Genomic DNA, 16,106 nt, shown 5'->3' on the forward strand with positions numbered 1-16,106 from the left:
TGCGGTGTTTTTGTTTGCGTCCTTCCTAGTCTGGTCCATGGGGATATGTCATTATCCTTTGTTTCCCATTTCCATAGAAAAATGAAAATATGTAAAGTACCTGAATCATAAGGTGATTTTTGTGATGCCCAGGGACAGTGCTACTATTACTACAAATCGAATTCTATACTTTGTCACCTGTGAAGGTAGAAACTCATATTCCCTTTATGCACGTTGGAAAAAGTTTGTCTGGAAATATTTTTTAAAAACATCGGGGAAATGCTTCCCATTTAACTCAACCATAAACAAGTTTGCTATTTTTGTTTTATCTATAATTAGACTAGGCAATGTACAAACCTCGACATGTAATTGAAAATAAAACAATGCGTGCAATTCCTTATTTAAATTCATATTATTTGCCACAACACCCACGTCTTCTGTGCCAAAACATTAGCTGGCTGTTTGTACCAATTATTTATTTAATAATTTAAGCGCTCTCTGATTGGTTTGAGCTCTTCTCTAGCTCGGGGCCTGGCCAATGGAGACGCAGGCTTGTTTGTGCAGCTTTCGGTGCGAAAATAAAAGCAGGAATCGGCGTTGAAAAGAGAAATGTTGATGCAAAGAAACAAAAGATTGAGTCAAGTCTACAATCTACAATATATAGATGTTATTTGTTGTTTTGAGAATAACAACAATAGACTTTAATACAAAGACAGAGTCCGGTCAGTGGAGAGGCAGGCGACCCTGTTCTTGGTTCCAGACACTCAGGTATGGTAACGCACTTTAGGGATGCTCTACTGTTATTCTAAGGGTAGGAATCTGTAAATTCTCTACTTTGCTTTTATTGAAAATTGATCACTGGAAAAACTATATATATATATATATATATAAACACTGAGTGCAGAAATGCAATATTGTTTCTATTTTGTCATATCTTCGTAGCCGGGCCTGAAATGATGTAGACTGGTTATCCGAGACAAAACATGCAACAATGTTCCAATTGAAAGTTCTCTTAAAATTACTGTGTATAGGCCTATCAAGGACAGCATGTATAGGCCTATCAAGGACAGTATGTATATGCCTATCGAGGACAGGATGAGTCAATTATACTATGAATGTGATGTTGTTACATGAGGTGTTTATTGTTGCTTGCAGTGCTGCTAGTTTTCAATATAGCAACTTTACTGTTACATATTGTCTAGTGCACGTGATTTAAGAGGGTGATCGTCCCCGTTGTTTTTGTTTATGGTGTTTTGCTTGAGTCGCCTATACACCGTTTGCAACGCTTTATTTTCAATTATTTTAGGGAAATAACAGCATGCAGTTGACTTTTTCACAGTGTCATTTTAGCATGATTTTATTTTGCATTTCTACAGATTGAGTTTAAGAGTTTATATTTTTAATGTCCATAGGGATATTTGCTTTGCAACGAAGTACAGCCCTATTAGATAACTGTCCTTACCTGTGTGTCCATGTATTACTAGTTTTAGTAATAACAATAACATTGTGCTCCATAATAATAGTGAAACCATACAATGTCGTTGCTGCCAAAACAGCAGCAACAAAGGACATTGAGATTTGTGAAACTGCATGGAAGCTGCAGGCTAATTGCAGTTTTGTTGCGAACGGTGAGACTATTCCTATGCACTGCGTGCTGTGTTTCCGATACTGAACAGCTGATCTTGGTGCGAAAGAGATGGGGTGGGGGTGCAGGAGGCGCATTGAGAGGGCTGATATATTTCAGTCCAGCTCAGACCAGTTTACAGGGCTGCTCACTTCCCGCACCATGCTGCTATTGTTTAAGAACCTCACAAGGACACGGCGAATCCAAATATAGGCTTAATACACAGTGTCAATAGTGCTGAGGACCTGACCGTCACACATATCAATAAAATAACCAACATTAATTGTCTAATATGTAGTAAAAAATAAAATAACTATGAAATCACGAGAAAACGAATACCGCCTCATAGACTAATATAGTATGCAATTCATGTCTAATGGTTAGTTGGCCAGTGGGTCTGTTGTTCACCGCTGGTCATACAATTATTTGGGAATTAATTTGACAAAATATGAATGTATCACAAAATGTAGCCTGAAACATAGGCTTAGTACGGGCAACGTATCCTCGTCATTATATATTACGTAACACTGTTAGCCCATAGGCATGTATTGATGTCGGGTGAAGATGGGAACAAAACGTTCTCATTGCTGAGAATCTCGCGCCGCACTGGTTCGAACCGGCGGGATCTTGGCCTCACGTGGAGCCATCTTTGGTAACGTTATTAATATGCAGCCAATGGTAGAGGTCCAGGAAACTATCTGCCAATCAGAGGGAGCTGGTGCGGTGTTTAGGGACATGAGTAGGAGGGGTTTTGTAGTCCAGGCACTCTCATTGAAGAGCTCAGCTGTTTTGTAATAGTGACAAATTATTAACCTACAAGGATAAAGACAAGGGAAACCCAGTGACTTAAAGGCTGATAGCTTCGTCTTCTACTGTACACATACCATAATTAGTGTAAGTAGGTATATCCCCCTTATGTATTGGCTACCTCTGATGTATCCCTCACTAACTCATATACAGTTTCTTATAGTATGAATGTCAAACAACTACCAAATGTGTCTCTTCACACTCTTAGACCTGACCCTTAATATGTATCGACCTTATCTTCCAGGCCACCAGCCCTCCTTCGTTCTACGAGCCTTGTTGTGCCCCTCGTCTCCTCGTGAAGATGGCACCCTCCCTGGCCACAGCCTTCTCCAGGCGCTGGTGGATGGCTGTGACAGCGGTCATAGAGAACCTGCTGTTCTCTGCTGTGCTGCTGGGCTGGGGCTCCCTGCTCATCATGCTCAAGTCTGAAGGCTTCTACTCCTACCTCTGCAGAGAACCTGGTAAGGCTGTGTATCATGATGAGCACTACAATACCCATAATGCGCTGTGTTGTATATCCTGTTTTGTCACTATCGGTGGTTGGGAAGTTGAGACAATTGGTCTGATTTATACAGTATTACACTATTCCAGGTGCTCAATGTTATTTTACGTTGTAGGCCATTTTTATTACAATGAATAGGAAACCCCAAAAAGGGAATACCGTTATTACATGGGTTATACCGGTGTTATTATATAATTATTGTAGATGTGAGAATGATGGAAGGCTTTTGTTGCTTCAGTGAATGCGTAGTTTTTGTTGCTTTAAATACTTGTTTTCATTGTGACGTTTAGCAACCTTTTATTTTCATAGCATTTCCCCCTATATCTAGTATTGGGGGGAAGGGAAAGGGAGATACCTAGTCAGTCAGAATGTATTCAACTGAAACGCCTCTTCAGCATGTGAGATAGGTGAATGTGTATCACTTGGGCTTGGAAGGTCTGACAAAGATTGAGTGTGTTTTAAGCTATCCTACTTATCATGCTTATTTCATTCAGCAACAAAATGTGTTTCTATTTCACTACTGTGAGAAGAAGAGGACTTTATGTGTCTCTGTAGTTTTAATTCAATCGCGTTTGTTGGAATGGTACAACACTTCAATGGGGCTCTTTAGAACAATGCCGTCAGTTATTTCATTGGGGGTTACAATAGAAGGATGCGATAGAATGTTCAGATCAAATGGATGCTCTGTGGGTGAGGATAGGATGATGGGGTGAGGGGTTTCTAATCCAATCACATTGAGCAGAGGAATTGAATGTGTTTCCACTTACATTTGACATGATCAGTTCTTCCTGAGGTGCTTTGTCTTCTTCAATGCAAATGTCACCAGTAACATATTCACAAAGAGTCACAGAGTAGGAGTGCTGATATAGGATCAGTTTCTCCTTTTAGATCATGACTAAGATTACATAGACAGGGAGACCTGATCCTAGATCAGCACTTCTACTCTGAAATGCTTTATGAATACAGGCCCAGAGCAACTAGTGCACATGACATAATTTTTTAGGTTTTTTTTTAACTGTTTTTTGATGATGTTGTCATAAAGATCAGCAAGTGGCCCTTTAAAAAACACACCTATACAGCCTGGCTAGTGTTGAAAGGGTGTGAGAGTGATTTATTATATCATTTTCCAAGACACTTGCATTGTTTCCAGCCCAGCCAAAGTTGAGCTTTGAGACAAACACATCAATAGCAGTCAGCCTGTTTAATAAGCCTCTAATGCAGCTATGATTCAGAGCTCTCTCTCTCTCTGTGGGGATTTGATGGTTCCACTAAATCACCCACATCACAGAGATGATGGATGAAACCAGGGGGTGGTGGGATGAAAGTACCAGGTACATTTCCAGGTGCTCATAAGGGCATCTTTTGTTTTATTGGTTTATTTGCATCTAAATGCTACAGCAAACTGGTGACTTGGATCTTTCTCCTCTCTCTCTCTCTTTCTCTCTCTCTCTCTCTCTCTCTTTCTCTCTCTCTCGCTCTTTCTCCCTGTTCCCATAGTCTATGACTCGTCTGTCCTCCTTTCATCTTTCAAATACACAGACACTTAGGGAGGCAGTGGGCCGAAAATATGCATCATCACTGAGATCTTTAGATGACAGGACAAATAAAGCACAGCATCATGGCCTGTGATGGACTAGAACATAATAATATCATTAGAACATGGCCTGTGATGGACAAGAACATATAATAATATCATTAGAACATGGCCTGTGATGGACAAGAACATATAATAATATCATTAGAACATGGCCTGTGATGGACAAGAACATATAATAATATCATTAGAACATGGCCCGTGATGGACTAGAACATAATAATATCATTAGAACATGGTCTGTGATGGACAAGCACATATAATAATATCATTAGAACATGGCCTGTGATGGACAAGAACATATAATATAATTAGAACATGGCCTGTGATGGACAAGAACATATAATAATATCATTAGAACATGGCCTGTGATGGACAAGAACATATAATAATATCATTAGAACATGGCCTGTGATGGACAAGAACATATAATAATATCATTAGAACATGGCCCGTGATGGACTAGAACATATAATAATATCATTAGAACATGGCCTGTGATGGACTAGAACATAATAATATCATTAGAACATGGCCTGTGATGGACAAGAACATATAATAATATCATTAGAACATGGCCTGTGATGGACTAGAACATAATAATATCATTAGAACATGGCCTGTGATGGACTAGAACATAATAATATCATTAGAACATGGCCCGTGATGGACTAGAACATATAATAATATCATTAGAACATGGCCCGTGATGGACTAGAACATATAATAATATCATTAGAACATGGCCCGTGATGGACTAGAACATATAATAATATCATTAGAACATGGCCCGTGATGGACTAGAACATATAATAATATCATTAGAACATGGCCCGTGATGGACTAGAACATATAATAATATCATTAGAACATGGCCCGTGATGGACTAGAACATATAATAATATCATTAGAACATGGCCCGTGATGGACTAGAACATATAATAATATCATTAGAACATGGCCTGTGATGGACTAGAACATATAATAATATCATTAGAACATGGCCTGTGATGGACAAGAACATATAATAATATCATTAGAACATGGCCTGTGATGGACTAGAACATAACAATATCATTAGAACATGGCCTGTGATGGACTAGAACATAATAATATCATTAGAACATGGCCTGTGATGGACTAGAACATAATACTATCATTAGAACATGGCCTGTGATGGACTAGAACATATAATAATATCATTAGAACATGGCCTGTGATGGACTAGAACATATAATAATATCATTAGAACATGGCCCGTGATGGACTAGAACATAATAATATCATTAGAACATGGCCTGTGATGGACTAGAACATAATAATATCATTAGAACATGGCCTGTGATGGACTAGAACATAATAATATCATTAGAACATGGCCTGTGATGGACTAGAACATAATCATATCATTAGAACATGGCCTGTGATGGACTAGAACATAATAATATCATTAGAACATGGCCTGTGATGGACTAGAACATAATAATATCATTAGAACATGGCCTGTGATGGACTAGAACATAATAATATCATTAGAACATGGCCTGTGATGGACTAGAACATAATAATATCATTAGAACATGGCCTGTGATGGACTAGAACATAATAATATCATTAGAACATGGCCTGTGATGGACTAGAACATAATAATATCATTAGAACATGGCCTGTGAAGGACTAGAACATAATCATATCATTAGAACATGGCCTGTGAAGGACTAGAACATAATCATATCATTAGAACATGGCCTGTGATGGACTAGAACATAATCATATCATTAGAACATGGCCTGTGATGGACTAGAACATAATAATATCATTAGAACATGGCCTGTGAAGGACTAGAACATAATAATATCATTAGAACATGGCCTGTGATGGACTAGAACATAATAATATCATTAGAACATGGCCTGTGATGGACTAGAACATAATAATATCATTAGAACATGGCCTGTGATGGACTAGAACATAATAATATCATTAGAACATGGACCGTGATGGACTAGAACATAATAATATCATTAGAACATGGACCGTGATGGACTAGAACATATAATAATATCATTAGAACATGGCCTGTGATGGACTCAGGAGTCCTCTGATCATCTGCCACAGTGTTTTCTATTTTCCAGGCAGCATTTACCATGTGAATAAGCCTTTTCATTTATGCAGATCAGGTCAGTCTTGACGCTCTTCCATCCTTGCCTTCTCGTTTGTTTAAAAAAAATGAATGCATTCAAAGGGTATCTGTCAAACAGATTGCTGAGAGTCCTTAATGTAAGTGTTTGGTGTCATGGTGACCTTGGTCCCCATATCATTGGTTCCATTGAAAGGATCTGACATTGGACCGTGGGCTGCTTCTGTTTTGGTTCCTCCCCTATCTGCTACTGGAAAAGTTTGTGGTGAGGCTGACATTGTGAAGTGTGAGGCTCGCATTCCTCCCATATGCAACACCGTTGACTCCCAGTCCCTTCACCTCTCTCTCTCAGGCAGCTCTTGTGTTTCGTCACATAAACTGAGTTGTCATCATTCCCCCGTGGCATTTTTTTATATATTACATTTTTTCACCTTTATTTAACCAGGTAGGCTTGTTGAGAAGTTCTCATTTACAACTGCGACCTGGCCAAGATAAAGCAAAGCAGTACGACACAAACAACAACACAGAGTTACACATGGAATAAACAAGCGTACAGTCAATAACACAATAGAAAAAAATAAAGTTTATATACAGTGTGGCATGAGGAGGTAAGGCAATAAATAGGCCATAGTAGCAAAATAATTACAGTTTAGCAGATTAACACTGGAGTGATATATGAGCAGATGATGATTTACAAGTAGTGATACTGGTGTGCAAAAGAGCAGAAAAGTAAATAAAAACAATATGGGGATGAGGTAGGTAGATTGGGTGGGCTATTTACAGATGGACTATGTACAGCTGCAGCGATCGGTTAGCGTCTGTTGGTTTAACACTAAGGTGTGTGCTGTTGACATAGTTGGGTTTACACTTAGTTTTGCTAAGGCATGGTTCACTGACAATGTGGACAGAACATATTGTACAGGAAATATCAAGCCTCTTGTTTTTATTTTTAGTATGAAGCATCCAGTGCCAGTACTATTAAAACTGAATTGACACTTTTTTATTTTTATTTAACCTTTATTTAACGATGCTGCCAACAAACAGAATAGAGTCACTTTTTTTCCTGTCATGGAACCTGGAAAAGCACGTTTCATAACTCACGTGTGGTGTCTCTGTCTTTGACCCCCTTCCCCGTCCCCTCCTGTGATTTAAGGTCAGGTCTATGACAGGAGTGTCTGTGTCAATGCATAAGGCCCTATGAGCCTTGTGGCATCTCATGTCGCTAGCTACTGGCAGGAAACACGAGACCCTAGGGCCAGTGTGGAATGAGTGTTATTTCAGCCGAGACTTGAGAGAGCAGAGGGTTCTCCCCGCTCCCCACTCACCCCTCACCTTCACCCACCCTGTGACCGCAACCACCTCCCTGACAGAACCCAGCCTTACCGGCTTCCTTAAACTAGTCTGGTCACAGATCTGTTTGTGCTGTCAACCTTTGTTTGGCTTGATCATAGGAGTTGCCAAGACAGCACAAACAGACCTTGAGCAAGGTACTTAACCCTCATTTGCTCCAGGGCCACTGTACTGCTATGGTTGACCATGTAAAAATCACATTTTGTATGTGACAATAAAATCATATATTTTTATATATATATTCTTTTATCTGGCACCAAGCTAGCTTTTCCAGCTATTTTAATCAGCGTTGTGTCAGTGTTATTAGCGCTCAGTAACAGTGGGATGTTAGTGGTGTTCGGAAGGACAGGGATGACATTATCTGGAGCTGATGAATCTACTGTCTGCTCACTGCTTTGAAATAGTGCTTGAAAGACTTATGATGCTGGAAAAATACTGTCAGCTGGTTATCTCTGGTTCTCCCTCTTCCTCTGATGAGTTAACGCGAGGAAATGCAGACGTTCTACGCCCACGGCAACCATTTTCTGGCAACAAAGCTCGTCCGTCGGATTCTGTCAGTCGTTTACATTTATCACTGGTAAGTGATCGGGTCAGACGCGTTGAGATTGACACGGCATCTATGGACATGTGTAAGAAACACATCCATTTCCCATTGATGGATGATCAGGTTAAAGAAGACAAGTGTTACATTGTGTTCTTATTATGTTGGTGATGTAATAATCTTGTTAGAGCATGGCCTGAGAGTCTGAATGTTGTTATTCAGACTCTAAATTACAAGGAAGAAAGCTGCAGGCACATAGTAGCTGGAAGCAGGGCCCGGGATAGATAAATGAGGAAAAACGCTGAGAAAATCCATTTTTCTTTGAATATTGTACGTTCGGTGAACTGTAGTATCATAGTAGTAACGTTACAATCATTTTTTTTGTTTCATATGATTTCATTGGTTCTGGATGTTCTGCGAGTCATTAGAATCATGTTGTAAACCCTCAAAACAGAGAAGTGAACAGTGTTTTGTTTGAAGGCGTTATAAGCTCTTTGTTGCGTTAACACAGTGTTTGTGCTTAGCCTCACTCAGGGCGCTTCCCTTATTGGATCGCCAGCTGCAGCACAGGCACACGTTGTCTGGATTGCTCAGCAGTAAGAGCCCGCCAGCCAGGCAGGCCCAGCTGCCGTTGCCCTTCTGCTAACCTATGTGTCAACTACCATCTACCATGACCTATAACCTACATATTATATAATACAGCCATGTCTACTCACAGCCTCACTTTCAAGAAAACAACAACCTGCTTTTCAAGACTGCTTGAAAAACACCTTGTGTTACCAAAAGGTTTTTGGAGAGGTTGTCCAAAGTCACGTGACGTCACCTGAGAATAGCACTGAAAAAATAACCGTTTGTCTTGCAGCCTGTCCTCCTCCCAGGCCCTTACGCAATGCCTTACAGCTCCCGTAGGCCACAACAAGAATGTTTTATGAGACTTTTCAATGTCAATGTCAATGTCATAGTCTTCTGTTTGGTCTGAGTTAAACCCATGGAGACTGGGGTGTTGGCTACAGTTATTTTTCTCTCCATAACAACGACAGTAACCTGCCTCATAACCAAGGCACTGGTCTCCAGTCCTTATAACAAACAGTGCTATTAAGTATGATAGGCGGAAATAACTAACAGATGATATGATTACTGTCTCTATCCTCTTAGGAATTCACTTTGGGAACATCTGGGGGTGCTAAGGGGGTTGGGTTGCCATGGACTTGTCTTGCTTTGGGAGTTCAGAGTAGCTTGTTGATCCCAGCAGTTTGGTTGCAGTATCTTTCACTGAGCTTTTTCTGTTTACCTGACCTGTCCATGGCTCACACTGTCTCGGGAAAGAGACACAAGAGAAACAGAAATAGACACGTGCTATTGAGATGGATTACTTTTCAAGATGTTTCCCCTGAAATCGGTGGCCTCCGGTGAGGCAGGACATTTCTTAGAACACTTGCGCAAGAAATGCTGCAATCCAAACCCAAACAACCCTCAGAAGCATTTCATCATTCAGATGGTCCATGACGTTCTCCCAATAGGCACATTCTATCTAATCAAACTAGAATGTAAAGTTTCGGGAAGAAACTTTAGTGTGATTGTTTCATCTATGGGTCTTCTGATGAAATTAGCATTACTGTCTTTTCCAATCGGATCATGCTTAATTTCTCGACCGAAGCACCAGGAATGTAAGTTTTTAATGTCTTCTATGCATGATGTTAAATCTATTTCCCTCCGGGACCATAACGTTGAATTTGAAGGTTCAATTCAGTTCCCTTGTGCCTCCAGGTAACAGCACCAGTCAGAACCAGTCTGAGCCAGTCCAGGTTGGGGATGCGGAGGGGATCACCCAGAGCCCCGTGGTGGAGGAGGAGTACCTCCAGATGAACGGCTGGCCCATCTGTAAGGACCAGGATGAGATGCTGAACTTAGCCTTCACTGTGGGCTCCTTCCTCCTCAGTGCCATCACCTTGCCCCTGGGCATTGTCATGGACAAGTATGGCCCACGCAAGCTCCGGCTGCTCGGCAGGTAATAGAACAAGGTAGTATGTACAGTTGCGGCCATCATTTAAGCAAAGGTGTTGGGGTGACAGTCTCTGTCCTCGGGTTCGAGTCCCGGCAGGGGCTATACCCAAAATGAGCTATATTGGTGTCAGAAGTGGGATGGCGCCCGGTGTTGTCAGAATAATTGCAGCATTGCACATTCAAACACGGCACTCTGTTTTATTGCGATTGTCACAAAACTTATGACTCGGTACAGGGTTGAATAATTTTTAGTGGCCGCAACTTCCTGCTGCAGTTTTTATGTTCTGTTTCTGACTTGGCTTTGGTGTGTCATCGTATGAATAAACCTTCCTCATATTCAACCTGTTCTGTTATTTCAGTACCTGCTTTGCTTTCTCCTGTATCCTGATCGCTTATGGATCGAGCGACCCCAAAAGTATGCATATTTCTTCGTTCTTTCTTTTTATTTACTCACGTTCTACTCTAGTACAGTATGTGTGTCTGTTCCATCCCGTCTCCTTAACACATGTGTTCTCCCTATCCAGATCTGTCCGTCCTCATATTCTTTGCTCTGGCACTGAACGGGTTCGGAGGAATGTGCATGACCTTTACTTCCCTCACGGTAAGTGGCGTCATCTCCTGTACCGCAGGGAGAGGCTGGGCAGGGGACAGAGGGGAGTGAGCGAGGATGCATGTCTATGGCGGGAGCAGAGAGAGGTGGGGATGGGGACAGTGGTGAGGAGGGGGGAGTGCGCTAGGGTGGAGTAGGGAGACAGGGGAGCGGGAAGAGGAGTGGAGATGGAGAGGGGAGCGACAAGAGCGGGGTGGGCGGGTGGGACAAGGTGATGTCGTCAGCACGGAGAAAGTGCTGCGTCACAGGGAGGCCACATGAAGAGGGATGGAGAGAGAGAGTGAGAAAATAAAGAAAGCAAGACAGACCCTGCGTTACAAATCTATTATTCAACCGTGCTCTGGTCCAACTGAGAGCCAAAAAAAGACACCTCCTCCTTACTTATTCATCATCCTGACAGAGCCCTTTGATTGGCCGGCCCAAGACTGCCAGGGTTCACTGGCAGCTAGACTAAATGTTCGGACAGGTTTCACTGACACAATGGTGTTTACAGATAACGTGATTTCATTGTTTCATTGTTTATCTGCCCCTAAACACAGACAAAGTAACTCACAACAAGCACTTTGAGAGAAAAGAGACACACTGTATGCTGAGCTGACAAACAGGAAGTAGGAAGTCAGTCACACTTAGCGCTGCTGGGGTTCCTTCAACCCCTTCCTGACAGTTTCCTGCCCCCTGGCCTCCTCACCACCCCCCACTGCAGGGGCTCAGAGGGGCTCTGTCTGTTTGTCTGGCTGGCGCACACACACACACACACACACACACACACACACACACACACACACACACACACACTACCACGACACCCAGAAGCTGCCCAACTGGTTTCTTCTGCCCCCCCACTCCCACTCCCAGACTGTTCGTGTTTTAATTTTCTCTGGTTTCATTCATTCCCCACGCAAGCATGCCTGAGCCTGTTGTGCTATAGCCGTTTAGTTCCCTCACGTGTGTATGTGGTGTGTGTGTGTCAAGGAACTGGTCTGGTGTGGAACTGGTGTTGTTTCAGCTGTTCTGTTGCAGTAACCTCACGGTGGTAATTCCTTGCTCCGACTAACAGTGTGTTTTACACTGCTGGTCCGGGTTCCGGGTGTTTTTGTACAGCCGGACCTTTTTCTTCCAAACTTTCTTCTTCGCCACTCTCCTCCCGGGTGTGGGGGTCAAAGGTTGTCACAGAGGAAAATAATTGTAAAAAAAAAAAATCAAACGTAGCCTTTTTTGCACAAAAGCCAAATTGATACATTGTATCTCATTCAATCAGTCTGAATTCATTGAGTTGGTCCCCTACAGACAGTTGTGTTAAGGTTTATTCTCGTCTGGATTGTAGATTTACACAAAAAGAAAGGTATGCAACACGATACCCCTTTTCTTTGTTTCTATGTGTTCTCTTCTTCCTGACTCTTCTAATTTGCTGAAAAGGGGTGGTTTGGCAGCTTGCCCCCTCACTCCTTCCCTCTCTCTATGATTGCACACTCAGCACTCTGTGTCCCAGGTGGCACAGCTGCAGAAAAATAAGTGGAGGAGAACCCAAGGCGTTAAAGGAGAGCTCTCATTTACACACTTCTGTTTTATATCAGTAAACTGCCTAGCCTACCTTTGTCTGCCCCCTTCTCCAGTTACCAGCAGCATGCTGTCTGTCTCTCCCTCTCTCTTCTCCATCCCTCCCTCCCACTTCCCTTTAATAGCTTTGACCTCAATCTCTCCTTCAGTCCACTATAGTATTAGTAATCACCACTGCGGATATCTCCTAACCATCCTCTATCCATCTCTCTCTCAACCAGACCCCCCCCCAACCCCTCTCTCTGCACTCCTCCCACACATACATACACACACACACACATGCATACACACACACAACGCTCCTCCTCTTGTACATTGCGACACTTGTTATGATGATTCTATTATCTCTGAGTCATGTTTTGCATGAAACACTAATCCTTTCTATCTTAGGACTTCTTCATTGGTCCCAATCCCGCTCTGGGTTCTGTGTCACTAGGTCCTCGGGGGGAATTAAGTTTCAGTCTGGCTCGATGTTTATTTACTGCTTCCTGGCACTTGGAAAGAGAACGACGGAGAGAGATGAATGTCAAAGGTGAAGTGAAACTGGTGCTAGTCCCAGATCTGCATATGATGTTCTCTTGCCAGGAAAGCACAAACAGATCTTGGTCCAGGCTAGACTAATGATAGCTCCTCTGTCCTCAGACAGGGTCACCACCACATACACCGACCCCCCCCCCCCTGCTTGTAAAATGTCCTGCCATCAGATGTTTACTTGCTAACTGGTGCTTGATGACACTAATAGACTGTGGAGGCACTGATCTTAGGGTCATGTTGATTGACTTATTAAAAGGCCGTCAACTGCTGCACATGATGTTGTTTTCACCATGCACTTAGCTTTAGGTTTCGATAGGGGTGGATAGAGATTCACAGTAAGGCCAGAAATGCAAAACATGCATGCAAAACAAGTGTTGATGAGAGAGTGGTAGAGTGATGGCACAGAGATGGAGATGTTCAGGCTGGTGTTGTCTGCGTGTGGTCGTCAGGGACACAGCATGTTGACTCATTTTATGATGGCGTTCCGTCCTGTCAGGATTGGACCGGTTTGTACTGGTTTTCTTTGGCTGTCCAGTAAGCAGTCCAGTAAGCAGTGAAGCTTTTAACACAACAGCAGCCCCTCTTCTCTCTTTCACTTCTCTGTTTTCCCCCTTCTGTCAATATCCTCCTTGTCTGTTCTCTCTGGCCTTTGTGCCTCAGGGGCTTTTAGTTATTCCACTCTTTCACTCTCCTCGTTTCTCTCCCACTTTTGTCTCCCTCTGTCTCCGCCTGCTGCACTCGAGATAACGATCATTGCTGCCGTCACACAGAAGAATCAGATGAACCCAGTCTAGGGTTTGTTTTTCAAGTAGAACTGCACACATTTGAGACACACATGCAATCAATCAGTAGAATATATTTATAAATCCCTTTTTACATCAGTAGATGTCACAAAGTGCTGATACAGAAACCCAGCCTCAAACCCCAAACAGCACTTCTCCTTGTTAGCAACATTTTGATATGGAAAGTGTAGAATGTGTAGTATTTACTTAGATGCGAATAGGATAAGACTGCTTCCCTTAATGGCTTTAGAGCAGGTATTCCCAAACTGGGGTATGCACACTCCCAGGGGTACGTACAGTGCCGCCGGGGGTACGCCAAATCATTAAAATTATAATTTTTTCTTCGCATTTTCAAAACGTTTATATTCACATTCACAATTATATTCACATTTATATTCTCCAACGGGGCTATACATTTGAGTGAGGTTTTTTTACGCGCCTGAGTAGCCTCATTTAACTGCCAAAAATAAAATTAAACTAGTGTCCAGTGAAATAACAACACAATGTCCAATACAGGTAGTCTAGTCAAATAATGAACATCCAATCACATTAACCATTACTCTCTCGTGGCAATTCCACTAATGGTCCCTATGTAGCCAAACATAGCTGCTTGTCATGTTGGTTTCTGTACTGATGGCGCAAAAGCCATGACAGGGAGACATAGTGGAGTGGTAACATGCGTGCAAGCATTTGCCCCCTGACACCACTTGGGTACACTGCAGCATCCACCAAGAGGCTCTTGCTGCCAAGGGAATACCTGACAGCTTGAAAGACGTTTTGGACACTACAGTGAAAATGGTTAACTTTGTTTAAGCAAGGCCCCTGAACTCTCGTGTATTTTCTGCACTATGTAATGATATGGGCAGCGACCATGTAACGCTTTTACAACATACAGAAGTGCGCTGGTTATCAAGGGGCAAAGTATTGACACGAGCTTAAAGTTTTCTTTACTGACCATAATTTTCACTTGTCTGACCGCTTGCATGATGACGAGTTTTTCACACGACTTGCCTGTCTGGGTGATGTTTTTTCTCCCTGAATGATCAGAATCTAGGATGACAGGGACTCTCCGCAACTATATTCAATGTGCGGGACAAAATTGAGGCTATGATTAAGAAGTTGGAGGTCTTCTCTGCATTAACAAGGACAACACACTGGTCTTTCCATCATTGTATGATTTTTTTGTGTGCAAATGAACTGAAGCTTACGGACAATGTCAAATGTGATATAGCAAAGCACCAGAGTGCGTTGGGTGCGCAATTATGCAGGTACTTTCCCAACGCGGATGACACAAACAACTGGACCCGTTATCCCTTTCATGCTCTGCCTCCAGTCCACTGACTGATATCTGAACAAGAGAGCCTCATCTGAATTGCAACAAGCGGTTCTGTGAAAATTGAATTGAATCAGAAGCCACTGCCAGATTTCTGGATTGGGCTGCACTCAGAGTATCCTGCCTTGGCAATTCACGCTGTTAAAACACTGATGCCCTTTGCAACCACGTACCTATGTGAGAGTGGATTCTCGGCCCTCACTAGCATGAAAACTAAATACAGGCACAGACTGTGTGTGGAAAAGTATTTTTGACTGAGACTCTCTCCAATACAACCCAACATTGCAGAGTTATGTGCATCCTTTCAAGCACACCCTCATTAACCTGTGGTGAGTTATTCACTATTTACGATGACCAAATAAGGTTCTATATGTAAGATGGTTAAATAAAGAGCAAAATGATTGATTATTTATTATATTATTATTTGTGCCCTGGTCCGATAAGAGCTCTTTGTCACTTCCCACAAGCCGGGTTGTGACAAAAACTCACACTCATTCTTATTTTTACAATGATGGCAAAAAAACAACATTTGAGAGTGCGCTGACCCTGGTGCTAGAGGGGGTACGCAGCTGGGGGTTGAATGTTTGAAGGGGTACGGGACTATGAAAAGTTTGGGAACCACTGCTTTAGAGGATCACTGCTTACCACAGGCATTCTTTACTGACTGCAAACATCACTCAGCATTTCTCAATCGTCTCAAGTGATAACTACGAGCACCTAGCCTAGTGAGTGTATGAAAGTGTATTGTA

The 16,106-nt window shown here is 42.3% G+C and overlaps 1 protein-coding gene across 1 annotated transcript in view; it reads left to right on the plus strand.

Annotated features, from left to right (window-relative positions):
• The first annotated feature begins 548 nt into the window (after window positions 1-548).
• LOC135546187 (large neutral amino acids transporter small subunit 4-like) overlaps window positions 549-16,106 on the plus strand; it is a 30,315-nt gene continuing 14,757 nt past the window's right edge. Inside the window, exons 1-5 of the mRNA XM_064974403.1 lie at window positions 549-747; window positions 2,655-2,871; window positions 10,305-10,545; window positions 10,901-10,956; window positions 11,066-11,142. Of these exons, the coding sequence (XP_064830475.1) occupies window positions 2,712-2,871; window positions 10,305-10,545; window positions 10,901-10,956; window positions 11,066-11,142 (534 nt within the window). The 5' untranslated portion in view covers window positions 549-747; window positions 2,655-2,711. The remainder of the gene's footprint in view (window positions 748-2,654; window positions 2,872-10,304; window positions 10,546-10,900; window positions 10,957-11,065; window positions 11,143-16,106) is intronic.

Source organism: Oncorhynchus masou, chromosome 9 (genome assembly GCF_036934945.1).
Source record: "Oncorhynchus masou masou isolate Uvic2021 chromosome 9, UVic_Omas_1.1, whole genome shotgun sequence".
NCBI classification, from domain to species: Eukaryota; Metazoa; Chordata; class Actinopteri; order Salmoniformes; family Salmonidae; genus Oncorhynchus; species Oncorhynchus masou.